Source organism: Balaenoptera musculus, chromosome 2, assembly GCF_009873245.2.
Source record: "Balaenoptera musculus isolate JJ_BM4_2016_0621 chromosome 2, mBalMus1.pri.v3, whole genome shotgun sequence".
NCBI classification, from domain to species: Eukaryota; Metazoa; Chordata; class Mammalia; order Artiodactyla; family Balaenopteridae; genus Balaenoptera; species Balaenoptera musculus.
In genome coordinates, this window is record NC_045786.1 from 152,530,002 (window position 1) to 152,557,030 (window position 27,029).

Consider the following 27,029-nt stretch of genomic DNA (forward strand, 5'->3'; position numbering starts at 1 on the left):
TAATCATCGGGCAACTAGGCACAGTGAAGATAAATGATCATGATAGGTACAGAGAAGGGACCTTAATAGTTGAAGGTTCTTCCTTTTGCCTAACTCTGACATAGGTTCTGTGATTAAGAGATATGTGTCTCATAGAAGCAGGAGTCATAACTCTTAAAAATATTAGCCAACTTTTTTGGGAAAACCATGTTTTAAGAATTAGAACCATAAATACCCCAGGGTCATCTGTTTATATTCCCTGGCCCCTTCAAAGTGTGAAGTCCATATAAATCAAGAATTTAAATCAAAGCACTGGAAATAAGCAACTACTCCTCATCTATATTTCTTTTTCACAGAATATTCAGTACTTAGAAATCCCTTGATTGCTCTTATTACAGAAGGTATTTCAAAGCTGTGGAATAAAAGGAGGAAAAGAAGGCAGATAAATGCACTCTGAACCTCCCTTTTATTCTAGCTATGTCCCATGAGATGTCATCAGAAGGAATGAGTTCCAAAAACTGCTACAGAAGAGGCTGTTGAGTTATTATAAAATGATCATTTTTATTTTTCTTTTCATTCATTTATATTTTGCCTAAGGACAAATGTATATAAAGTCTTTGCACTTAGTTAATGCTCTGTAAAATAGAATGATAACATTGCCATTCTTAAGTATGTTACTTTGCTTTTCTACTGTGTATTCTTGTTAAATCTAAGATGTATTTTCATATATATATGAAATATATATCCTAAAAACTGTTTTCAATGTAATTTAGGAACTGAAGGGTAAACATAAAACAATTTGACTAAAAGTGGGTGTGATTTTCTTATCTGAGCCTGCCAAAAATTCACCAAAGAAAAATCATTCAAATGTCTTTGCAGTTAGATTTCTTTTATAAATTGAAAGCTATTCCATCATAGGAGATGTTGTGAACCCTAATTGATGAGTATTTATAAAATATTTCCACAATGAGATGAAATGACAAAAAGCTGAGATGGATTAATGGGAAGATGCCTGAATGACAGTGTGAAGATATGAACGTATAGGTGAGCCAAGTTTTATTGATTAATTCAGCAGCATTTGTTTCCTGAGCATTCACAGCGTTGATAGAGAAATAAATTAAACAACCCTGTCCTTCAGGAGCTCATGGTACAGAAGGGTTCTGAATTTTCATTTTGTTTGACAGTAAAGCTTAATATTTATTTTCTTAAACCCGAATACTGTGTAATTTCCTAGGACTTACTTTGTTTTGCTATATAAAAAACTAGCTCTGTTATGAAAGTTAAATTAAATTGACTATAGTTAATCTCTGAAATAAACCTCATTGTAGAGTCCACTCTTCATAGTTTAGACTTTTATGAGTACGGAGTAATTAATCAGGAATAGGCTATTGTCTGGCCTTGCTTTATATACTTGATAGAGAACAACTTCATATTAAACCATTGTCATTTAAGTCAGATAAAATGGTCAGGATGATCAGCCTTCTACTGCCATTTCCATTGCGTGGGAACTGAGTTTCCATCTTGTTTGCTGTTGTTTATTTTTTGCCACATGTTAGCAAGCCATTGACTTTCTTCTCTCCACCATTATCCCCATCCCCACACAGATACATAGGTAAGGTCAAAGGAAACATATTAGGGCATACAGTTTGACATAGTAAAAAGAATGTAGATCATTTAGATAGATCTGGATTAAATTCCTGATTTCTTTGGATCTTAGGCAAGTTTTTTTTGTTTTTTATTTTTTGTTTTTAACCTCATTCTATATATAGCTTTCCTCATCTTTAAAACTGGAAGAGTGACTGTTACAGGCTGAATTGTGTCCCCTCAAAATTTATATGTTAAAGTCATAACCTCCAGTGCCTCAGACTATAACTGTAATTGGAGATAGAGTCTCTAAAGAGGTAATTAAGTTAAAATGAGGTCATTAGGGTGGGCCCTAATCCAATGTGACTGGTATCCTTTTAAGAAGAGGAAATTAGGACACAGATGGGTAAAGATGATAGGCCACGTGGTGACACAGGGAGGGAGAAGAACATTTAGAAGCCAAGGAGACAGGCCTTAGAAGAAATCAACCCTGCTGACACCTTGATCTCGGAATTCTAGTTTCTAGAAATGTGAGGAAATAAATTTCTGTTTCTTAAGTCACCCAGTCTGTGATACCTTATGTATGGCAGCCCCTAACAAACGAATACAGCAACAGTATCTAAAATGAAAGGTATAGGAATTTGAAATATTATACTGTATGCTATAATATATAGTGAGTGATTCATACATATAGCTAGTATGATTATTAATATTAGTAGTAACATTAGTATCATAATTAGCATTGTAAAGCACTACCAAAGGTTTGTGAAAGAAATAATTGCCCCAAAGGAAAAAATAATGAGCTTATGAAAATTCTTTTAAGCAGGGGGAAATTTAAGTGTGTCCCTGGAAGCTTTACTTTAGATCAGTTTTAATGTATAGAGCCTCATATACTTTATCTCTAATAGAGGGATATGCTCTGAAATGTTGCCTCCGTGTTTTCTGGCTTAATGCCCTTTGGTTTTAATCATTCTTTCTTTAAGAAAGAGAAAGAAATTGCCCCTTATGGAGAGAGCCCTTACCTTGCCTGAGCATTGTTTAAGAAATGGGGCTTGGATCTCCCCAATGATATACTTGATTCAGGCAATGTTGTCAGTTCCTCAGTTAGCTGAGCAGTAAATCTGATCATTTCTTTGCCAAAGATAAAGGATGTTCTTTAAAATACATGAAATTTCTCTCTTAATGTTCAGTTCCTTCAGTTTTGCTTTATTTAAAGCTACTTTATCATCAGTTTTGGTGTTTATTTTTAAAATTTGGGAGTAGACAAAGTAGATCATAATAAACCATACATTGAATAAATACATTGCAGGGCTCTTTCTAAAATCTATATCACCTATCTCGTATTCCCTCGTGGCTCCCTCTGTAATGCAGACATTTTGTTGTTCATAGTTTTTTTCATCTGTTATTTACCCTCCCCTTCTCCTCGTGGAGCTCTTGGTCTCCAGGAATTCCTTTAGGGAAGCTATCGATACATCCCATGGATCAGCAGGACAGCTTCTCCCATGCGAAGGGGAGAAGAAGGCAGAATTAAGAAAGGGAAGATCCGGCTCTACTCTCAGTTCCAACACTTAACACCAAATCAAGTCATTTAATCTCTTTGAGCCTTTGTTTACTTTTCTATTAAAACAGTAACAAAAATATTTGCCATTAACACTTCAGTGGGTACTGGGGAAAGAGACATCAAATGAGATACTCGCAAAGAAAGCAGTTTGAAACCCACTTGAAGCTATGCAATTATAAGACCCTACTGTTATGAACACTCCCAAAAGAGCCAGGGGTGTCCGTAAGGGGAACCATGGACAAACTAAATATGTAAAAGAAATTGAGAAACTGTGTTTTTCAAGTCATCAGTCATTACGAGACCCTTGAGCTCTATACGTCTTCATTTCCTAGAGGAGATACTTGTCATTTTCAAAGTCTTTCCATTTTGGTTTTATTATCTGTATGATAATTGACATGAATAAAAGATAATTTTAAGTTAATAGCAATAACTACATCTACTGGCATAATGTATTTTATGTCCTTGATAATCTATTTTCCAAAAGGATTTACCAATTTACAGTAAAGAATACAAATGTGAATAAGGTTGATGAAAGAGTAACAAAATAGAAATAAGGAATAGGAACCTGATATAATAGAGGTAGACAGACATACCTTGGTGCCTTGATATTTTATACTAAATTCTCAGGCAGTGTTCAAAGAGTACCAGAGAAGGAGTCTGACATCTTGTTTCTTATTCTAGTTTACCTACCAGGTGGTTTGCATGCTAAGACTTATACTTATTACTTAATTTATTATTCTACCTGCTATACTCTTCTACCAGTAAATTATCTAGTTCTCTTTATTTTCTCTATTTTAATTCATTTATTACTGGAGTATAGTTGATTTACAATGTTGTGTTAGTTTTAGGTGTACAGCAAAGTGATTGAGTTTATATATATATATTATATATGTACATATTATATATATAATATGTACATATTTCATATATATATTCTTTTTCAGATTCTTTTCCCGTATAGGTTATTCCAAAATACTGAGTATAGTTCCCTGTTAGTTCTCTTTAAACTTAACTCTTTCAGGTCTCCCTTGGGAGATGCTTCCAAACTTGTTCCATTTTAATACCACTGAACATTATTTCAGAAAAAGCTAACTTGTTGTTTTTAAACATAAATATATAACCGACATTATATATAAATGCTTTTCTGGAGCCATTTTATTTATAATTATTTGATGGGGAAAATAATAAATTAATTCCAGGTAGTCTATTCTATTTTCTAACTAAACTTTCCTTTTTTTATACACATACATACACACACACACACATACATGCATATTAATGCACATATGTATATATATATTATTTTTATGTCTAATGTAAATCTTAAAATGGACCATGATTCTGTTCCTGTTGGTATCCAGAAAAGTAATATGCTATACGTATATGGAGCTGCCAAAATCACCATCAGCTCCCTCCCAGTAGAGAGCTATCCAGTTATGAAAACAATAAGCCAAACCCATTTTTGGTGCTTTCAAGACAAAAGAAGTTGTGTGTTAAATAACATGTCATGCTTGTTGACTATTTGAAGATGAGTATATCCACCTTATCATGGCTAATGGTGACAGTGTGGAGATTCCATTCCTGAAATACTGTGCTGGCTGGAACTCAGCAAAGCAACTTCAGCTGCTTGCAAACTTGCAAACACTGCAATATTAAATGGCCAAAATACCACCACAGCATTTTTTTCATCAGTTGAATGAATCACTTTTTGTTAGCAAGCAGGAAATTTCCATGGTTCTGATTATTAATAAATGTAGTATGATCTTAGTACCAGCATACTGAGCACAGTGAGAAACCAGCAATCAGAAACGCTAGTCTTTCTCGGAGTAGAAAGCATGTGATTTGGTACTGCATGTCTTAGAAGTGAAAATCGTTAATGGATTAAAGAGGATTCTTGTGGTTCCTGGGATGTTCCCAAAAAGTTGATTTGTAATCCACATTTAAAAATAACAAAATTAACTTTTTAATTTGAAAATGTAAAGTAAAATAATTCCATGTTCCCCCTGGCACTCTAGGCATTTTATATTAAAATTAACAGAAAGCATGTATTTATCTTTAAAAACCATGCAAGACAACAAAGCTAATTAAAGAAGAAAAAAATAACAAGTTATCAGAGCAGAGGCTTGTAACTATTAACTAACTTCCTGTAAAGCCAACATTGGACTGTGGAAGCATTCAGGGTCTTTAGTCACCCTTACTAGCAAATTCAGTACCAAGAATACATTTTAAAATTTATTTCTATATAGCAGAAAAAGCTGTATGCTAAGGACTTTGTACCTTTTATGCCCTTTTCACCTATAAAGTTAGAATTATCTAACATAGTGATATCCTGAATTCAGAGCAACAGAGGCAATAAAAATAATTTAAATCATACTCTCTTTCTACTTATCATAATATTGTCATAGTGTAGTTTCATTCTTTGTTTATTTAAAAATTGAAGTCATGGTGACCTTCTGGCCACTACATGTAAGAAGTTGTGTATTTATCTTTTAAAATGCTCTTCCTCTTTGTATTCTTTGTATTGAGAGTTACTGAACAGGGCAGTGGGTGAAATATAAGCAGAGTAGAAAGTTTGTAAAGTTATTTGTATGGTGAGAAAGCCAGACTAGCTTTTGAAAACATGTCAGATTTAGGGGTTATGGCTTTGTTTTCACTCTGCTTCATTCTCATGAGAAGGTGTGAAAAAAATGAAGTACAGTCAGCTTTACATCATTGGTATAGTTTATTGTACAATGATATTCAGCTATGATTGTTATATGGTAAAGCCAGGCTTTTGGAGGCTGGAGGGTCCAGAAGGAGACTTAAAGGAGGTGCCACTTATTTAAGTCAAATATTTGGGTCTCTGTTTCCAAACAGTGTTAACAAATGAAATATTCCATAGAACTGCTGTGAAGACCCAGCTAATAAATCTGAAAAACACTTTTGCAGACTGTAAAGCACCATGTATATGTTGCTGCTGTTATCAACTTTTGACTTTTTCTTTCTGTAGTGACAAAATTATTTCCTGATAGAGTATGGATTTATTTCTGTAGCAGAATCCACTATATATTTAGGATAGAATAGGGTAAGATTTTTTAAATTGCCACAAAATGTCACAGGCTGATTTGCACTTTTGGTGATTCTATATATTAATCACTGAGTAACCTTCAGTTTTCCAAATAAAGAGTAAAGGGAATGATGATGACATTTGTAGTCATCTACAGAAATGGAATTATTTAAATTCTTCACAGATGGTGAGATATCAAGAGTAAATCATTATATCCACATTTCTGATTTTAAGAATCTTTGAGGGTGTTTGTGGATAATAAGGAACAAACATTATTTTGCATGTAGAATTAAACATATACTTTCCATACTACAATCCCAAACTTTCCAGATGACTGTGGAGGGCTTTTCAGACACCATCCCCTAAGAATTGAGAAACTCATAAAAGGAAAATAATGTTATGCTGCATACAATACACAAACTGAGCATATTGGAGCAACTAGAATAGTGACCTTTCAAAGAGGACAGGTTAGATGCTATATGCCTCAGAATACAACATGGCTTAATGCCTTAGAAGAGGATGGCATATGACATATACTCCTAATTCTAGCCTCATAGCAGCTTACTCTGTTATTTCTAAACAAGCTGAATAACTCATTTCTTCTTGAAACAACATGATTCAACCCAATATTCTCTGTAAAGTAAATTGATCAGTGATTGAGATTTTTAGTAAATGCTAGAGATATATGAATGCTTGTCTAATGTTGCTTTAAAACAATTTCAAGGATTGAACTATGTTCAGTGGGAAACACAAGAAAATCTGATGCCAAATGTTCTCTGAACTTTGAAATGAGTGACCTATGGAACTACTTACTCACTGTGGGTGACATACACACAATCATAGAAACTACAATGGTGTAGTCTATTCTGGCTACCAAATCTGCATGCTTTTTCCCAAATTCAGATTTTAAAACTTGTTTGTAAAAATAGATTTTTGAAATTTAGGAGATGCAAATATTCTCTTTATTTTTCTTCCTCTTTGTTTTCTAAGTATTTTTAAGTCAATATATTCTTACTAACCCCTGGGTTTATAAATTATAAGAGCTAAAACACAAGTAAATGTTAAAAACAACATTGAACCCACTAGTCATAATTGATAATACTGCTTTTCAAGATTAAAATTCATTAAATTGAGGTTTTTTTCCTATGTCTCCTATGTCTTCTTTTTGAAATTTAGCTTGGAAAGGAGCTAGAAACTGTTATAGAATACCGGATAAACACCACAACTAGGGAAAAAAGTATAGAGTTAATTTTTTAAAGACCTCCAGAATTAATTTTTACCACCTTTTTTATAGCAACATAAGAGGGAAATAGGCAAATGCTTTGAGTCATGTAACTTGGTTTTCTCAGGCTTTCTTTTCTGTGAGGGTGACAGAGGACACAGGCAGGAAAGGAATAACGGCTTTGGACTTCCACGTTACCTTTAGTTTTGTGTGGCCTTCCTGGAACTGCTCCCTACTCCACTGACCAGAATATTCTGATAGCTAAGAGATGGGGGAACTAATTTCCTGTCTCCTGCCTGCCCTGGCCTAGATTGAAGAAGGCAGAAAAGTTGTTTGTCACAACGTAGCAAAGCTCTCAGACACAGCATGTTATCTGCCCTCTGCCCTTATACAGCAGGATCTGAAGATGCGAGGAATGTCTCTGGCTAGCATCTGCTTTGTTATTAACTCATTTTGCCTGCATCTTTAGTTCGGGGTGACAGCCGCTTTGGATGCCATCCCTCTTGGTCACCACATACTGGCACGTGGCGGCCGTTTCTCTCCACAGCTGCCTGTGCAGAGTCTCAGCAGTGTACCCACAGCTGGCAGTACGCGCTGCAGGGTCCTGACGGCTCCGTCTCTCCTTGCTTTCGCAGCTGGCGCCACGTACATCTTTGGGAAAAGTGGAGGCCTCATCCTGTACACCTGGCCGGCCAATGACAGGCCCAGCACGCGCTCTGACCGCCTGGCCGTGGGCTTCAGCACCACCGTGAAGGACGGCATCTTGGTGCGCATAGACAGCGCCCCAGGCCTCGGGGACTTCCTCCAGCTTCACATAGTGAGTACCGGGACTGTGGCCTGGATTCTCTTGTCTTCCTGGTGGTCTGAGTTGGTGAGCCAGATAAATGCAGTGGAACATTCTAGACAGACATGGCAAAGGGGCATATGCTTGTAACGTTGCCTCAGTGTGTTGGAGCCATACCCAGGAGGTGGTGTGTATTAAGCATCATTCTACCCCTCAGATATGAGCCATGATACTCAGAGGGTACCTCGGGGATAGAAAATTTAAAACTCTTCCTGTCCAGACTCCCTCCCCTTCTGGGTGGTTTGACCAGTCATGAAACACTTAACAGACCCCTTAGGTGTAAATAAGAGACTGACCTGGTATGGTTCATCTTAACCTGGTGCAAGCAGCAAGGCCACCTTGAGTGTCAATCATCTCCTAAGTTGGGGGGATCAGCAAAGGTTTGCTGTAAAGGGCCAAATAGAAATATTTGGGGCTTTTCGGGTCATAAGTCTCTGTCAGAGCTACTCAACTCTGCCATTGTTAATGTGAAAGCAGCTATAGACAATACATTTTTAAAGAATATGTATGACTATATTCCATAAAAATATATTTATAAAAACAGGCTGCAGGCTGTGCTTTGGTGACCCCTGCCCTAGCCTGCAGACACTCTTGTAGAGACATAAAGAACATGTGATAAAAACTGAGGCCAGAGTGGGTGGGGCAAAAAGAATCAGCACATTGACCAAGAGTTGGTGTATTTGTGTGTCTTGTATATAGAGCAGTTTGCTTGTATATATAAACCCAATAGGATTGCACCCTCACTCACTGCAGATCATTAAGAACACAGTGCAATTCTAAGAAATTAAAATGATTTGGAGGAACAATTACTTTGTTGTGAGGATAGAAAATATTTTTATAGCAACAGTTAACCCATTTTATCACCAGTGCAGTCTGCAGTTAAGAAAGTAGGCTAAAGAAAGATATGATTCTCATCCATAAGTACCCGAAGTGCAGCCACCAAGAGCAAAGACAGGAATTGTTCTCATTAGTTAGCAATGACAAGGCTAGGAAGAATGGATTTAATTTGGAGCAATAAGAATGAGGTTTAAATAGTAGGGGGGGAAAGCAGTTAAGAGGAAAAGTCAACTGGGGATTATCACCAACCTCCAAAAAGGAGGAAAAGCAACATTTAGTGGGAATCTTTGAATGTGAGTTTTGCTAATGTGCCTATCTACCGAGGAAAGCAGAGTGAGATTTCATTGCTGGGCTCTGGAGTGGAGGTGGCTGGCTGGAACCACAGCAGCAAGCTCAGCCCTGGAAGCAGTGCCCGTCTCCAGCACCTGCTCTTCCAATATGCCTTGGAAACAGGAGCAGCTGGAAGGAAGAGGCTTAAGCTGGAAGCCTGTCTGATCTCAGAGTGAACCAGAGCAGGTCAGGCCTGTGCTTAGGAATGCAGGGAAGGACTGCTTGGAAACCATCACCTTCAAAATGTAGAATAGGGGTCTTGAAAAAAGTTGTGAACCTTTAATGTTTCCTCAGATGCTTCAGGAACCATATGGTACTATGAACCTGAGCTTAAGCATCTTAAAAAGCCATGCCAAGGAGCACAGAGGAAGGCAGCCATAGTTAGTACAGTTTATCTTTATTTGGCCTGTAAGAACCACCATAATTTACAAAATTCTGTGAGATTTATGCTGCATATAACTTAATGAGTATTTCATGGCAGCTATAACTAGTCTCTTATTACCAGCTCACTTGTATTTCCACGGGGATTTCTCTTCTTTTTTTATTCAGTGTGACTTACTAGGAAGAATAAGATTTGACACAGCCATGAGCATCTTTTTCGAGTCAGATAATGTGCTACCAGTTTATCCATTTCTTCCCATTCCTGTTTTGTAAAGTGTCTCCACTTTTAAGAGAAATGTTGTTTTTTTGTTTTTTTTTTCTGGTAGTTTAGTTGGAGTTGGCAGTGTTTTTATAAAATGGATATGAGGATTCTGGGAACTTCTAGGAGGAACCAAAGCATTCCATGTTAAATCTTAATAGCAAAAATACAAGAAATTTTACATCAAAATGTGTAGAGCCCCCTTGGGTATTGTAGACTTATTCCAATGATGCTTTCATTGCTTAAACATTCTGGACAATTCCAACAGATTGTCCTTGAGAGCTTGGGTTAGGAAATGCCGTCTGATATTTTTAGAGAAAAGTAAAAGAGACCCTACGACGTAAAGAAACCACACCATTCTGGAATGGACCTGACATGCCTGTGACCCTCTTGAGTATGGGAACCCTTCATTGGTCTAGTAATTTCAAATCATTTTTTGTTCACTAATGGATCGCTTCTGGGGTCTACCAGAGATAGAAAGTGTGTGTGACTGTATTCCAGTAAAAATGTACTTATAAGAACAGGCTACAGGCTGTACTTTGGTGACCACTGCCTTAGGCTGCAAAGGTCCTCCTAGAGATGTAAAGAACATGTGATTAAAAACTGAGGTCAGAGTGGGCAGAGCAAAGGGAAGATTCTTTACCACACTGGAGAGGGAAGTTCCAAGTGGAAGGTCAAAAGACTTGATGACAAAATCCAGCCTCTTGTTTTGGACATTTACATAGACGCATCAGGAGAATGAAGCCATAAACACCTACTAAGATAATTTTATATGACTTTCACAATCTGTCATATGTGGATTTGTTTATTAAACACAGTTTGTTTCCTTGTACTAAAGAAAATTACTCAAAAAGAAAGGAATTTAAGTGCCACTACTGAGAGCGGAAAGGGTTGGACAGGAGGTAAATGGTTTCATGCCCCCTTGCAGTGCCCCCAGGAGAAGAGAAACTCATGGGCACAAAGGGAAAGTGATGACAGACAGGAAGAGGACATGAAGGCAAGGTGAATCCCAGGGGCAGGGGAAGAAAGGACGACGTGGGCCTGAGGAAGAGAGGACACATCTGCCTGGAGACGGGCTCTGGCAAGGGTCACGTGTGGGCAAAGCTTCATTCTTCGAGTGTGGGTGTTAATTGTGGAAATAACCAAAAATACCTTGGTGCTGCTTCTGAGTGGTTGTCAAGCTAGTAGTTGCTCCAAAACAAAGTCTAAACTCTGAAATTAGTGTGTGTGGGGCGCGGGGGAGAGCACGAGAGAGGAAGGAGGGAAAGAGATTGAGAGTTTGTGTTTTATATACGGCTGCTGAAGGCGATTCCTAGGAATTCCTGGAGGTTTTGAGCAGTGGTGACACTGTCATTGGAATAAGCCCTTTTTACCCCCAAGTTAACCTATTTGAGGGAAGAGAAAATGCTCTTCCAAGAACACTGGGGAGTGTGACCCCAAGACGAGCACTCACCCTAAAACAGACTCGCCTGTCGTCGAGACCCCAGAGTAGGAATGGCAAAGAGGCTTCATCTCGCCTGCCCGCTCTGAGTGCCTCTCACTCTCTCAGTGCGAGCTTTGCATCGGGAGGATTCGTGAGAGCAGTAGGTAAATCCAGCAGGTAGGAGTTCTGGCTTCCACTAGCCATGCCTGCCACTCGAGGCTGCACAGTCCTTCCTCACATGCTTGAAGTCTCCTGTATCTCTTCCTTTGTCATCCTGAAATCCCCACACATTAAAAACTCTTTAGGGAAGGAGGTATCTTTTTCAACTCTTAGTCCCCTGGAGGTCTTTGAATCACTGACTAATTAGTTTAGTCAGTCTTCTTATTATCCTTACCCCACCAGGCTAAGGTCAGCTGCTCTGACAGGGTTTGAGTTCTGTTTGGATGGTTGAGAAGCAAGAAGGAGAAATTAGCATGGCTGATTTGGGGACATACAACACTTGGGGGGATGGCAAGAATTTGTGGAGAGAGCTTGGGCAGAATGAAGGCATTGGTGCCCTAGGGTGAAGAATTGGTGCAAAGAAAGAGACACTAAGACAGAGCTGGGTAGGTGCTGTAGGCACAATTTTTCCTGTTTCACAGTTTGCTCAGATTGTCTGTTGTTCTTACCAAGTGAACAGAGGCTCTTCTTTCTTTTGCTGATTTCTTTTAAACCAAACGTCTTCCCACTCATCTGGGCCTCGTGGTGATTACATAGGCTTATTGAACATGACAAGAATTAGATCATTAAAAAAAAATCAGAGAAGGCCAAGAGATCAAAATAATTTAGAGATTGCTTCAAAGTAGCTTACATTTCTTCGTTTCTGTGATGTACTATTTTCTGTGTCAATTATTAATCATGATATTAACGAAATCACAGACAAAATGCATCTGACAAAGGCAAAAAGATCTTTGCTGAAGTATGTGTTCATGAAATAAAATTCTGTGGAGGGGAGGGTATCATAGGGCAGAGGGATTTTTACAAATTATTGTTTCAAATATAAGTTTTCTCCACTGAAATCTATTGTTGAGAAATTAATCTACTCAGTATTTGGAGAGAAGCTATTCCTGTGAGTGACATCTGCCTACTGACCCTTCATCTAGGCTCTATGGAGCTGTGTCAAGTTACACTCACCTTCTTTATACAATAGAGACAAAACTGAATAGGACCAGAGAAAGGATTACCATGAAGTGCTTGCTATTGCTATCCTGAAACTCCTGACAGCCTCCTTTCACCACCTGCAAAATAGAAGGCTGGGGAGAACCGGGCAACAATTAGCTTCTCTTTATGTAGTTAATGCAGGGTGTAAAAAAGACATCCTATTCATTTTATTGTCTCTGTGTGTAATTTACAGTAAATCCTCTTGGATTTATTTTTTAATTATGAGCCTTTCAGGAACAGTGGAAATTTATGTGTCAGGACATGTTTTGTTTGACAAGAATCTATAACCTTCCCCAACTGTTTCCCTCCTGTCTTATAATGTAGATATTTACATAAACCAAAGTAGGAGAGAAAGAGTTAGTATTGTTAACACTGACCCCCATTCCAAAATGGTAAAGTGTTCTCTTTCCAAAAAACTGCCCCCCCCCCCAAAAAAAAGACTGATGGTATTCTCTTAGTGTCAGGTTTGGGAAATCAGATATTTATTAAGTTTGGCTGGTATAGTATTGTTTTCCCATAATTTATAGCACTTGAAGAGACTTCTGGAGAAAAAACGGGAGCAGAGCTGAATTATGATAAATGGTCTGTTGCTCACATCTATTGCATCTATAAATTGCTGGCCTGGATGCTTCACTTGGCTGTCCCCGTGTGGGGTATTTACAGCAAACCATCAACATCTTCTGGGTTAGTCTTCAGTGAGTTTAGGTGGCTGTTAGCTTAGGTTCATCTCTGGATTTGGCCGGTGGCAGAACTGGGCTGGGTTCAGGCATTGTACGTGGGGGCATCTGCAGGGGAGTCCAGAGGAATATTGACGTTCGAGGCCGGTAACGCAAATAAAGAGGGAAAGAACAAGAAATCAACAAAGGTGTCCACGAGATGCAATTTTGCTTCCCCCAGAGCGCTGCGCACTGCAGGTTAGCTCTGTATTTCCTTTTGCTGCTCTTTGTTCTTAGTGAGAAAGGCCTCTTTGGGTTTTCTAGCCTTAGGAGCTTTTCCAGATCATTACCCACTTCTGTGGAGAGGGCCTGCTGGGGATCGTGTCTGTAGCTCCCAGCTTGGCCGTTCCATTCCGGCGGAGTTGAAGGAGAAGGTGGGAGAAGGGAGTGGAAGGGGTTTTGAGGAAGCGACTGCTTATGTAAGCTGGACCAGAGGCAGCACCTGCACGGGAGTCGAGTGTGTTTCCTCAGATCTTTGTTATTCCCAAGGTGGCTCTGCCTAAATCTGTTGACTTTGATTCCGTGCTTCATGTTGAAAGGCAGAAAGCTGTAGTAGAAAAATGTGCTTAATTTGTTATCAGAAGATTTGGATCTGAGTCTCATTTCTGTCCATATCCAGCAAGCTACTTGGCTTTGAGCCAGTCACTCCACTGCTTTGAGCTTCACCTTTCTCTTCTTTTAAATGGGCACGAGACAGCTTACCTAGTAAGGATTTCCTGAGGTTCAGAGGAAATAAAGTATTCAGAAGTTGTTTTGTTGTTGGCAAAGGACTGCATGAAGGTAGAATGGTAGTTTTCTTGATGAAATATCCAGCAGGTGATGACTTCATTCAAGAAAAAAATATATATATATAGTGAAAGGAAGAACATGTTTTATAATGGAAAGCAGAATTTCATTTTAAGTATTTTTGAAAGTCTACTTAGACACTTTCTGCAAGCAAATTCCTATTTTATCTGATCAAAAGCAAATTTTTGAATTAACCAAATCCACAATTGAGACTTTTGGTGTGTTCCGTTAGCACGCGGTGAAGAGCCCAGTTTCCGCTGAGAGATGCCTGGTTAGGTCAATAGGCTAAGTAGACTCCTGCAGCTTCCTCGGTGTCTCATTGTAGGGCATTATGTCTCTACAGTGTCATGAGGTGATGCATTGCGCTTCTTCTGCACTTCAGTACAATGTTCCAAAGGGCTCTGCACTTACCAGTAAAAGTGTAATCCACCCTGCCCTGAAGTTCTTTCTTCAGTCGTATGAACCCTATCTCATCTTGCCTAAAGAAGGAGATGGAGGAGGTGGTGGTGGTGGTGGAAGTGGGGGAAGAGGAGGAGAAGAAGGAGGGGAAGATGGAGATGAACAAAACAATAACAACAAACAGCACCATCAGGAGAGCAAAATCTTTCTAGGTGAGGATAGTATAAAAGTGGTTTGAGACCCACCATGGGCACCGGATAAAGACATAAAGGGCTTGGCCCTATACTTGGGCATTAATAGAGCCCAGAAAGGGGCTCTAGAACGAGCCCCTAATGCTGCTAGAATGAGCATCCCAGTGTGGGTACAGCCAGATTGAGTGGAGATGAGTAGCTGCTGCCACCAAGTAAACTGGAAACATAAAAGCACGTGTACAGGTAAAAGCATCTCATAGATTTTTTGATTCCTCAAATATAAAAGAAAAATAAATGATAAATTTAGTGTGCAGATGAAATTTACAGTAATACAGTTGTAAAAATTGAGTTGGCAAAGCATGGAGAAAGTATTTTATAGCTGGTACACAGTTATGAGAAATGAGGCCAGATGACCATATCTTTCTCATTTATCACTTACACCAGTGACCCTTTGACTGTTAACTGATGATAGTCCTGTTTCAGCATCCTCAATGCACACATAATATGAATTTAGAGAAATTAGAATTAAGAGAATTTAGCTCATGAGTGACATTCTTTATACATGAACTGAGTGTTTTTTATGGGCCAGGCTAAGTGCTATGTTTTGGGGATACTGTGATCAACCTAGCTAACAGATTTGAAAGAACACAGTAATTAAAATATGAGAAATTAGGTTTTCTACATATTTATGAGATGATGTATTGAAACTCTTGCATGGCTCCTTGTATATAGTGAGCTTTCAATCATGGATAGCTTTTTCAATTAACTTTTTTTTAAGTCAGAGAAAACAATATATTTTATTTCCCTAAATAATGAATAGACTTTTAATCAGATCTTTGAGATTTCAACTTAACTAATATAAAATTCTAAGGAGGCATCAGGATACTACTGATTTAAAGTCAACCTGGTAGCATATACCCTAGATTATTGCAGTTATCAAATAGCTGAACGAGTTTTGAATAGCAGAGGCTTTTTAGACAGATGAATCCAAAGTGCAACAAGCAAGGCAAACCCTAGGCACCATCAAGTGAGTGCTGGGGCTCATATGACTTAATGGCAAGTCTACCTTAACTCTGTCGTTTAGATGAATTATCTCATTGACCCACCACTTACACTGTTACTAGTCATTACTCCTGGGGTATTGTTCAGTGCATCAGGGCAAGAAATAACTCATTAACTCCCTGAAGCTATAGACGATGGATTTTAGATCCCTGGCTGCATTCAGAAGGCATGGGCCTCAGCATATTGATTGGGGAACTCATTAGCCACCCACCCCATAGCATCATGTGCTTAGATCCTGATGCTGTCACTGGGGCTGTTTCATCTTGTTAGTGTTTCCCCGACTGATGGCGGAGGGAACTGTATAACCGTATTAGCCTCAAAGATAGTACTGACCGCCAGACCTGTCATTTCCCAGCCTGAGATGACACCTTTGGAACCTAGAATCACTTACAGACATTTAGATAAGCCCTTCTGATTGACCAAACTAACCTTCATCCCAAAGTCAGTTCATACTCAAGATGACAGGAGATGATTGGCAATTAAAATGTCTCCTATTCTATTCTTGACTCCTTAGTTAACCTCTTTTAATTCAGTTTATTTTTCTACTCCATTTTCTATAAATTGGCAGGTAATGTAATAGCATTGATGATTATTTCCTACATTTGCTTCAGACTATATCTTTAGAGATCATCTTACATGACTACCATTGCTGTCGCTCACCACTAATACTGACTGACAAAGTACCAGGTACCAGACATTGTGCAAGGCCTTTGTTTATTTTATCTTATTATGAGCTCACAACAACTCAGTGAGGTAGTCAGTATTAATAGCCTCACTTTATAAATGAGGCAACAATGTTTAATGAAGCTAATGAATTTCCCAAGATAGCACTGCTAATAAACGGCTGAGCAGGCATTCAGACCCAGTTCTGATTCTTAACTACTATTACACCCCTAATGAAAGTTTCCGAGTAGAAAGTGTACTGGTGATGATTTTAATTCAACACGTATTTATGAAACGGCAATCTATTTGGAGTTGGTGGAGATATGAAGAGGTTTATTATCAAGGAGGGAAATAAAAATTGTACCTATGGCTCCGTTTTAAGGGAGGATGGGCTGTATACCAAGGAAAGTAAGAATATTACTGGTTGTAGACATTGAAGAAATGTACACGGACACGGTGGGTCAGATTTTGGCTGGTGGAATCTGGAGAAGGAACACGCCAGATGAAGGTACTAGCATGAGTGTAACCTCAAAGGAAGGAAATCCAAGTTATATTCTCAAATTAGGTGTTCAGTGTGTCCAGAATAAATGAGTTGAGGGAATGGGCAGACAGTGTGGAATGGCAGACAGATCCCGTGTTTTAGAGGAAAGTGGTCTGTGATTCAAGATCTAGCTTTGCCTCCAACCAGCTGTATGTCCTTGGGTGAATTTTTTGACTTCTCTGTAAACTGTCACCTTGCAAGTCTTTGTAAAGATTTATAGTAATGTGTGAAGATGTTTAATGAGTCTTATCTGGTCTGCCATAGATGCTAAACTAATGATAGCTATGTTTGGGGTTTATTTTTTTTTTCTTTCCAGGTCCTTTAGGCCTGTAGTGGGGAAAATTTGAATGCCATATTGATAGATTGCTCTGAAAGCAGTGAGAAGACATTTTGAAAGTCTTTGAGCAGAAGACGAAATGCCCAAAGCTTAATTTTTAGGAAGATTATTTGGCTCCATTGAAAGAATGTTTTTCAGTGGGTTCAAGAAAAATAAAGAGCAGGTGATTGTTTAAGTGGTCCAGGAAAAATGTTTTTAAGGACTTGTTCTATGATGATGATCATAGGCAGGTAATGAGGATGAAACAAAAGGACATTTCAGAGATAGAATCAACAGGTATTGCCAGCTGATTGGATGGAAGAAAGAGAGAAGTAAGAAATGTCTAGACTGGGAAAGTTATGATTTCAACAACAATAAAATAGGGGACATGTAAGAAAAATAGATTTTAGGATAAAATCATAGTTTGACTTTGGTGTTGCAAAATATAAGGTATCCAAGAGTCAATCCGTAGAGATTTCCAATAGGAAATGTGTGATGAACTCTGATGAGAGATAAGAGCTAGAGGTAGGGACTTGAGAATTCTCAGCTTGGCAGTAACAATGGAATCTCTAAGGATTGCTGAGATATCCAAGGAGATAAATGAGTAGGAACTTGGGAAATATATACAAAACTTTACAAGATGAAGGAGAAAAAGGAAGGAAGCTAAAAAAGAAAAGGCTACAGGTTCAGGCAAAACCTAGATAGTGAAGTTTTACAGAAATCAAAAAGCTTGAGAGAGGTTTTCAAACCCAAGCAGTTCTAGAGCTTTTTATTTCCATACCTTTTGGACAAACATCTGTCATTTGAAATCACTTTGTGGGGACATCTTCTTTGTCTTTATTGTTATTTATTACAGCATATAATATTTGTCATTCTGGTCCTTTCACCAGTCATTTTGCGTTTCTTCCCTTGGTAGTTGTCATAAGCAATACTAACTCAGAGCCAGAAGACACAGGGTCTAGTCCTGGCTCTGCCACCAACTAGCAGGCATCTCAAATAAGTGGGAGAGATATAGATATTGTTCTGCCAACCTCATAGTATAGTAGAGAAGGTCAATTGAGAGAATGCATGTGAATGTGCCCTGTTACCATTGAGAGACCTACAAAATTAAATAAGATTGTTTTTCCTAGTTTTCCATCCACTAGAGCTCTTGGTGCCTAAGTGGTTGGAAACCTGTGAATGAACACCTAAAAGATGTTGAAGTGGTTGTAGTTTTCAACAGGAAAGTTATCAACCAGGCAGATGGGGATCAGGGCCAAAATGGAGACTGACTCAACTGCCAGATCCCATGACCTGCTATGGTCCTCAAAAGGTATGAGTCTCTCAGACCTTGTCTCTCACCCCTTGGAGCATTGCTTTGGGGGAGGCCATTTGGATCTACGGTCATGCTGCAGTTCTCTAAAGAAGAAACCCCCTGATCCTGACGATCACCATGTGCAGTGAGGCATGGAATCTGATTACCCTTATCATTATTTTAGCTTGGGTGCCTACAAATGTTACTAATGGTCATAAAATTATTCAGGCCTTTTTAAAATGCAAACGGCAGTAGTTAGGTTACTGAAGCCTTTTGGAAATGACTTTTACTGGTTGATTTTTCATAGCTACAAACTCGTATTCTTACCTGACGACATGCATGTTTTTGTAATCACTTCTGTATTCGCTCTTTTATTTATTTCACAGTGTGCCTGCCACTTTGTATATATCAGCTCTTTTAGTCCTCACAACACTGTCAAGTTGGTGAGATTACTTCTGTTTTAGAGATTAAGAAACTAAGGCTTAGAGGATTAAATAACCATTGCTTGCAGTGCTGAGAATTAAAGAAGACTAACTATCAGTATATCTCATTCTAATGTCATTTATAGTGCTTTCAAGAGTTACCTACTCAGTATTGAGGTTGGATGTGGTGAATTTAGCAGGACCTGTGATTTTCTTTTTTTTAAACTACGCAGTTAAGAATGGTAAACAGAAATGGAGGAGTGGAGCACAGTATTTTGACTAAAGCAGAATATGTAATTGGAACTAAGTCATTTTATTTCTTGATTCAAAGAAATTCTTCATTTTATGTTGCATTTGATTGCTTCCCAGTATGTTTTTTGTCTCAACAGCATTAAGGCATCCATTTACCCCCAAACTGCTTTCTTAAACACCCTTATGCAAAATGGGCTTGGAAACTAATCTAAGGTTTTGCATGCAATATGGTGGACCAAGAGATTCAGAGGCAACTTTTCTTGTCAAATTTTAACAAAAATCCTCTCAAATGTAGCATATCTGAGCAGAGATTATTGGACAAATGCCTTCACATATTTCATTGCGTGATAAATGCTCTATTAGAAGTCTTCAAATATTCTTATGTAAAAACTGTAAATGATCTCAAATAATACAAAAACACATTTAGTCTCTCTGCAGTCAGTATTTAATTGTATGTATTTCTAATTTAAAACCAAATATGAAATGTCTTCGCAGAAGCCCTGGGCTGTCATCCACTGGTCAGCTAGTTTCTACTGTCTAGTGGCAGACTGTAGTAAAAACTTGAAAGGTAGACCTTTTCACTGGAAATCACATTTCTTGAAGTGGGAGCAGATTCCCTTCAATTTACCCCTGACTTGATGACTAATCCCTAAGGTTAGCAAGCTTTCACATTTGCCACTTAGATCAGCGATGCTAGGGCGGGTTTTGTTGCATGGCTAAACAGCAAAGTTTAATTCAACACCGAAGCTTGAATGAAGAAAATTAGTTTCGTGTGATGTGTTTCCCAGAACACAGTGCACAATGGGGGAGGGTCTTGGACTATCCACAACGCACAGCTACCTGTTAAAAAAAGACAAAAATCTCCCTGAGGTCTGGTTGCAAATGTATACAGCGGCATATAGCGAGAAGTACAACATGACAAACTTAGCTTTAGATGAGAGGCGGGTGGGAGGAATAGAATTCTCAAGTTAAAGTTAGCCAGGCAGGTGAAGATGAGTAAAGTACTTTAGTGAAAAACAATTTAATCATTTATTTATTTATTTATTTTAACATCTTTATTGGAGTATAATTGCTTTACAATGGTGTGTTAGTTTCTGCTTTATAACAAAGTGAATCAGTTATACATATACGTATATCCCCTTATCTCCTCCCTCTTGCGTTTCCCTCCCCCCCACTCTCCCTATCCCACCCCTCTAGGTGGTCACAAAGCACGGAGCTGACCTCCCTGTGCTATGCAGCTGCTTCCCACTAGCTATCTATTTTACATTGGGTAGTACATATAAGTCCATGCCACTCTCACTTCATCCCAGCTTAGCCTTCCCCCTCCCGAATCACTTATTTTTTCAACCAGCTCCTACTACATGCCAGGTAAGTTCTAGGTGCTGGGAAAAAAAGAGTGAACAAGATAGTCTAACCCCTGGACTTGTGGAGCTTACCTTCTGGTGGGGAGTCCTCAGTAGGTACAAGCAGTCAGAACCTAAGTTCTGCAGAGCTTTGTGAAAGCCCAAGGTCATCTATATTTAATTGATTAAAGTATTAACAGACTGGCGAATCACCCCAAGCTTTTGTTTCCATCTTTAAACTTTTCTCTATTTTCCAAATCTCCATGTGAACCTCCCTTACTCTTACAATCAAAACAGAGCAAAGGACCCTCTCACCAGCTGGGGGTTCTGCTGTGACCACCGTAACGACCACTCTGGTTTGTTTTCAGTACCCAAAGGAAACAAAAAAGAATAACATCTTTACCCCCGATTTCAGTTCCTTGTTCTTCGAAATGACTGTGGCCATTCCTATTGTTTCATTTTGTAATTGTGCAGGATACCTTCAGAACATCCATCCGTATTTCACAGACAGCAAAATTGCTAGAGGCGTCCACATAGCACTAACCGACAGAAGAGAAAGAAAAACCAAAATCAACCAGATGAAAACCCAACCTCCCCAGCGACAGACCACACCACTTCCAGTATACTTTTCAAGCCTATAGACCATCAGGTCTGCACATTGACCCAGAGCTTCCCCTCCCCGACCCTAGGCATTTGCAAAATCAACCCCTGTGGTGACAATATCAGCGCAAATTAGGTTTTTTCCCTCCACTTAACTGAATGTTCCAGGAAACAGAATGGAACCACATGTTTCCCTTTGATTCACACCCAAACACTGCAAAACACAGAGTGTGTACTTCCTCCTTCAAGCTGTGTGTGTGCGTTAAACACATGCAAACATTGGATTGAAATGCAGACACATAAGACAGCTCTGGAGAAAACCATAGAAGTCTTTTTCTTCCCTTTCTCTAAATCTCCATCTTTGATTTGAGCTAGATCTTTGCAGAGATTCAGAGAATATTGTTTTACAAGGATTCTCCAAAGAGCAGTTCAATGTGTTTCATCCACAATTGAGTATTCACCACATCATAACAGATCCCCTTTCGGAACTGGGAACTTACCCTTAGCTCTCTCCTTATAAATTACTATTCATTTCTGATAAAGAGAACCAAGAAACACCCACTTTATATAATTTACATGAAAGAACATAGAAGGCACATTAGGTAAGTTTTCCTGTGTTTCCACAAATTGCTTCTTTGTTAAAAGTGAGTGTTTGGTGTAAGTAGTATATTAACAAAGAATTCTCATCTGGTATAAACCCCGACCGAAGCAGGAAGACCAAACTTCTCTTTGAGGCGTGCAGATTGAGCTCTCATGTCTCTCTCCAAGAGAATAATTGATATCGCAGAATAGTGAGAGCTGACTACAAATTCTGTGCACGTGGTTGTACGTGACGTGAGCTGGTCAGAAGGCTTTGTGTGATATCTCACTGCTGCAGAGGCCAAAATCAAAGGAATGAGACCAAACATTTCACACAGCAGGACAAGAGTGTGTGTGTGTATGTGTGTGTGTGTGTGTGTGTTTTAAAGCCTAAACAGAACAACACTGTTCTGTGAACTCCAATTCGGCTGCTGACCACCTAGAGTCCCCCAGTAACCTTGGACTTAGAGTTGCTAAATTTGGGAAACCTAGTCTTGTTTTTCACACAGCACCTTGTGGAAACAGACTCCCATGAAGTCACTGTGGGTGTCTGTAAGAAGCCATGGTTCTGCTCCCTTCTGCCTTCAGGGTGGTTGAAGATTTGATTGCCTCTGAGAGGGACTTTCTGCCATTCACGATGACTGACAGTGAGGCCGGAGCCAATTGTGCCCTCTTTGCTGGTCAGGAACCAGGTCAGCACACTAGACTCCTGAGCGTGTGCGGGGCAGCTGCGTGAGGGCATCTAAAATGGAGCTACTGCAACTGCCCCGGCACCTCTTTCCTTCCTGTGTTCACTGAATGGAAGGACAAGAATGAAGGCTTTTCTTCCTTGGCTCTCCCTGGTGTTTGGCATCAGTGCACAAACAAGCCCACTTCCTCCACTTAGTTGCAACTTGCTGGTCCTGGTTCCTAATCTCGGAGGCCAGGCTGTCCCTTGTCTTCACCGTGTGGGGTTTAGAGAATGTGCCCAGCTAGTGCCCCTTGAGCATCATCCACTACACAAATATATTTTAATTTTCAGATAATTCATATGCAATTTGAGATTTCCAGTCTCTTTTAAAACTATTGGAAGGTTCAGCTGCATGGGGCCAGTGTTCCTACGCGGCCTGGGTCAGCTGGGGATGAGGAACTGTTCCCAATTCTATGATGTAGCGTTTCCAGCCACCCAGGCTCCACCCCCTCTCTGTCACACACATCCCCAGCTTCTTCGTCCATCCCCTGGCCTGCCCCACACCTGTGGACACCTGGTCTTGCGATTCCTCTCACACAGAAGTGTGTTAACAGTTTTAAGTCATACCTTCGAGTATTATGCATAAATGGTGCTCTCAAACATTTTCATAGACACAACTATTTTAAATATTTACTTTAGAAGAGCTTAAAAGTTGATTTTTATATTACTGTCCTAAGGGTACATATTGGCCTACTCAGAAATATTTGGGGCTCACATATATTCATATATTTCATGTATATAAAATCTGTTCTTTAGCATAACACATTCAATGATTTTTAACTCAGTGGTTCAACTTATCTGTGCTCTTTGAAGAACCTTCACATTGAACACAGAATGGTAATTTGTAGATGAAGATTTTATTAATTTTCCTGGGAAAAGTTGGGTGTCATTCCTAAAATATGACATTATATATAACATGCATAAAATAACATATTTTCCTATGTTTTAATTCATAATTTTACAATATCAGTGTGTCAGGGTTTTCTTGACTCTTCACACAAATTGTCTTCACACAGATCTCTGATTAGTTAGCCTTCTCTGAAGGGGGCCGCCTTTCAGGGGCATGTCTTTCTGAGAGCTCTGAATTCTGACAGGAGGGAGAGGTGACACATGACTGAGGAACACAATTGTTAGACCCCTTTCCTTGCTCAGGGGCTTCGGCTGTCTGTATCAAAATGCTTCACATGCTTCCTCTGGGATTGCTTTTCCTGTTCTATTCTTCACACAGTCAAGAATTTCTTTTCCCCCCTACTCCTGACAATTTTACCTAAAGCATTTTCTTCCATTGCTTTAGGCCATTGCTCCCAGTCATATCACCTTCTGAGACTGTGAATAATTTTTTCCCTTCAATTATATTGTTACCTTGAAGGTATTTATAGGCTATGATCTTGTTCCCTGGAGTCATTGCTTTGCCAGACTTTATAAATTTAGCTCTCACCACCTCTCTTCATATGTTTTATCTTCTAGCCTTTACAGCACTCCTTTTTTTTTTTTTTTTGAGTCTATCTTTATAACTTCTATACTATTTCAATATTCTTCCCAAACTAGAGAGGTCAGAATAGCACATCATATCCCAGGTATTACTGTGAATATTTGATATTAGGGAGGGAAATCAAGAGGGGGAGGATTACTTCAAAACTGAACTTAATCTATTTTGTGACACAGAAAAATAGACAAAATGGTAGAGAAATCTACCAGGACAACGTTTCCATATATTTTAACATACTGTTAGAATAATCCTGGAAGCGTAAGGGGAAATGATGATTTTTCTGAGAGAAAATGTCTTGCTCCCATTAGATATTTGTACCTGTCCTTTAGAGTAAGATATTCTTTAAAAATCCAGGCTTCAAATATGATTGTGTAATAAGATGGGTTTCTTTCCACATAGCACATGAGCTTTTAAACCAATATTATCATTAACATTATTATTATTGTTATTGTTATGAATATTATTATTCCTGTCTCTATGTTTTAAATTTAAGAAACAGCATTACGCATTTAATTTTAGGAAGAAAAATCAAACTGCAACATGAACCACTTTGGTACTAGCTTTAAGTTCTAGTTTACGTCTGCCGGCATTGGAAGCATTTCATCAATGTGGCAAATTGGGTATAGCCTCCAGGGAGCCCTGCAAAGAACAAAGGCTGGTTGGCTCTCTAGTACCATCGTCTCCAAACATTTTTGATTGTCCCACATGCAAGGCAAAAAAAAAAAACATGCACAACTTTTAAGTGTGTTTATGTATGATGTAATGTGCATAGGTGCTAATATGTTGTTTATACCATAAAACATACAGAAACGTCAGAATTTTGTACAGATAAGATTTGATAAATAGATGGGAGAAAAACAGTATTTTCTCCCATCACCCTAGTGAACCGACCTTGGCACCTCCTGGGGATGCTCCCCCCCACTTTGGAGATCACTGCTCTGGTGGGATCTCTGTGCTGACAGAGTGAGCCGCTCTTCCCAGCAGGTCCCAACAGGAACCCAGAACGAGCAGTTAAATGCTGGAGAGCAGCTGAGAGAACCTGTCATTCAAACACTCATTTTTGAGATGAAGATATGGAGACCCAGAGACTTACCTACCTATGGTCACAGAGCTGGTTAATGAGAAAGCTGGTTATAAAACACAAGCCTCGTAATTCCCAGATTGCAATGTGCAAGGAAAAGCGAGTTATTCTGTTTCAGCTGGAGTCTGAGGAAAGTGGGGACTGAGCTCCTGGGCGATGGAAGAGGGGAGGGTGAGTCAATAGGTTTTGTGAACGGTGAAGCACTGTTTGCCTGAGTGACCTCTGCTCACTCACACTCCCTTCTCTTAAGCCCTCTTCACAGGTTCTCTCTCTCTCTCTCTCTGCAACTTACAATCCGAAGCTTCTGATCAATGGCAGACCTCTTTAACAAGAGCACACTCAGGAGCCAGACATACTGAGTCCAAATCCTAACTCTGTTACTTAACAGTGTCACGTAATGACTCTGTGACTTCAACCAAGTGACCTAACTTCTCTGTGCCTCTGTTTCCTCATCTGTTGAAACTGTTGATAATAAAGCTCCGTAAGGGTTGATATGAGTGTTAAATTAGATGATACCTGTAAAGCCGTTGCATACTGCCTGGCCCCATCCTAAGGGTCCTTTCAATGTTAGCCGTTACTATTGTTATCATCTTATTAATCATTCCTGCTAAAAATGTAAAGCACTTTACCCCATATCGTTGCATTTCATTTTGTAGCATGACCTCCTGCTACACAGAGAAAAGCATTTTCCTCCCCATTTCACAGACACGTACACTGAGGCCCATGTATATGCGGACGGCCAAAACCAGCCCCGAATCCCCGGACAGACCCCCAACCCAGTGTTCCATACCACAGTGCATTTCCTTTCAAGATGAAAACAATGACTCGAAACCCCTTTTAGCAGAACAGGAGCACAGACTCCACTGTTTTGTTTTCTGCTCATCTCCCAAGGCATCTCCTCTCTGTGTAGGGAGGGGTGCAGCGCTGTCCCCCAGAAGTCCACCAGCCTGAGGATGAGGGCAGAGGGAGGCTTGAGGGTTAAAGGGGTATCTGATCATCCGTCTGAACTCTCTGCTGTGTGAGAGCCTGTGTTACAACCTTAATCGCTTCCTTACATGACGAGCTTTCCCCACCCCCTCGGAGCATTTCCATCTTCTCCAGCTTTCAGTATCAGGGAGTGTTATTAAATGATAAGGGGGTTTGCTGTCTGGCTGTATATTGTGAGAGGCTGAGAAACAATAAGTGTTGTGACACCTTAGAGGGCATGTGAGTGCTGATTATGGGCACCCCGTATCAGAGAGCAGATCATGTGACAGGGCTGCATCTGGGACACTGCCTCCCGTCCCCGAAGGGTTATTAATGGGCCTTCATACCTGGGAGGACAGGTTATGCTATTTGGGTAAGGAGATAATTAGAGATGCATCACTTATCACAAGCAGGGCCCTGGCACCTGGGGTTGGCAACTCTGTTCCTTGTATGAGGCAGGCTCCGAGCTCCAGAGACAAAAGGAAAGTGGAACTTGTTATGGTGACCTTACCTGAAAAAGGCCGTCTCACACTGTCACCTGTGGGCATTGATTGGCAATTGATATTGAATAGAGAAAGAGAACCCGGGGCTGAGGCACAGAAGATCTGAATTTTATACCTAGTTTTGCCACCAGAGAGCCATAGGGTCTTGAGGAAGAGTCACTTATCTTGTGACAATAAGTTTTTTGATATGAGAAAATGGGGACTATATACCGCCTACTTATCTCAAGAAGATGCAACTCAGAGATCATCTCTGTCAAGGTAGTGGGGTGGAGACAAGGGTGTGTATGTGTTTTGGGGATAAAGGAGACATAAGATGTTTTCAGGCAGAAGGGAAGGGGCCAGTACAAAGGCAGAGGTTGCCAATGCATTAGAGAAGAGGTGAGCAAAATTGACCAGCCTGGGGCTGGAGAAGGCAGGGAAGGGTGAGAGA

General features: G+C 39.6%; 1 protein-coding gene across 3 annotated transcripts in view; it reads left to right on the forward strand.

The window, feature by feature from the left end:
• Window positions 1-27,029, forward strand: part of LOC118890249 (neurexin-3-beta) — a 572,537-nt gene that overhangs the window by 191,255 nt on the left and 354,253 nt on the right. For all 3 annotated transcript variants that reach the window (XM_036842801.1, XM_036842799.1, XM_036842800.1), the window contains exon 2: window positions 8,028-8,209. In XM_036842801.1, coding sequence (XP_036698696.1) covers window positions 8,028-8,209 — 182 coding nt within the window. The remainder of the gene's footprint in view (window positions 1-8,027; window positions 8,210-27,029) is intronic.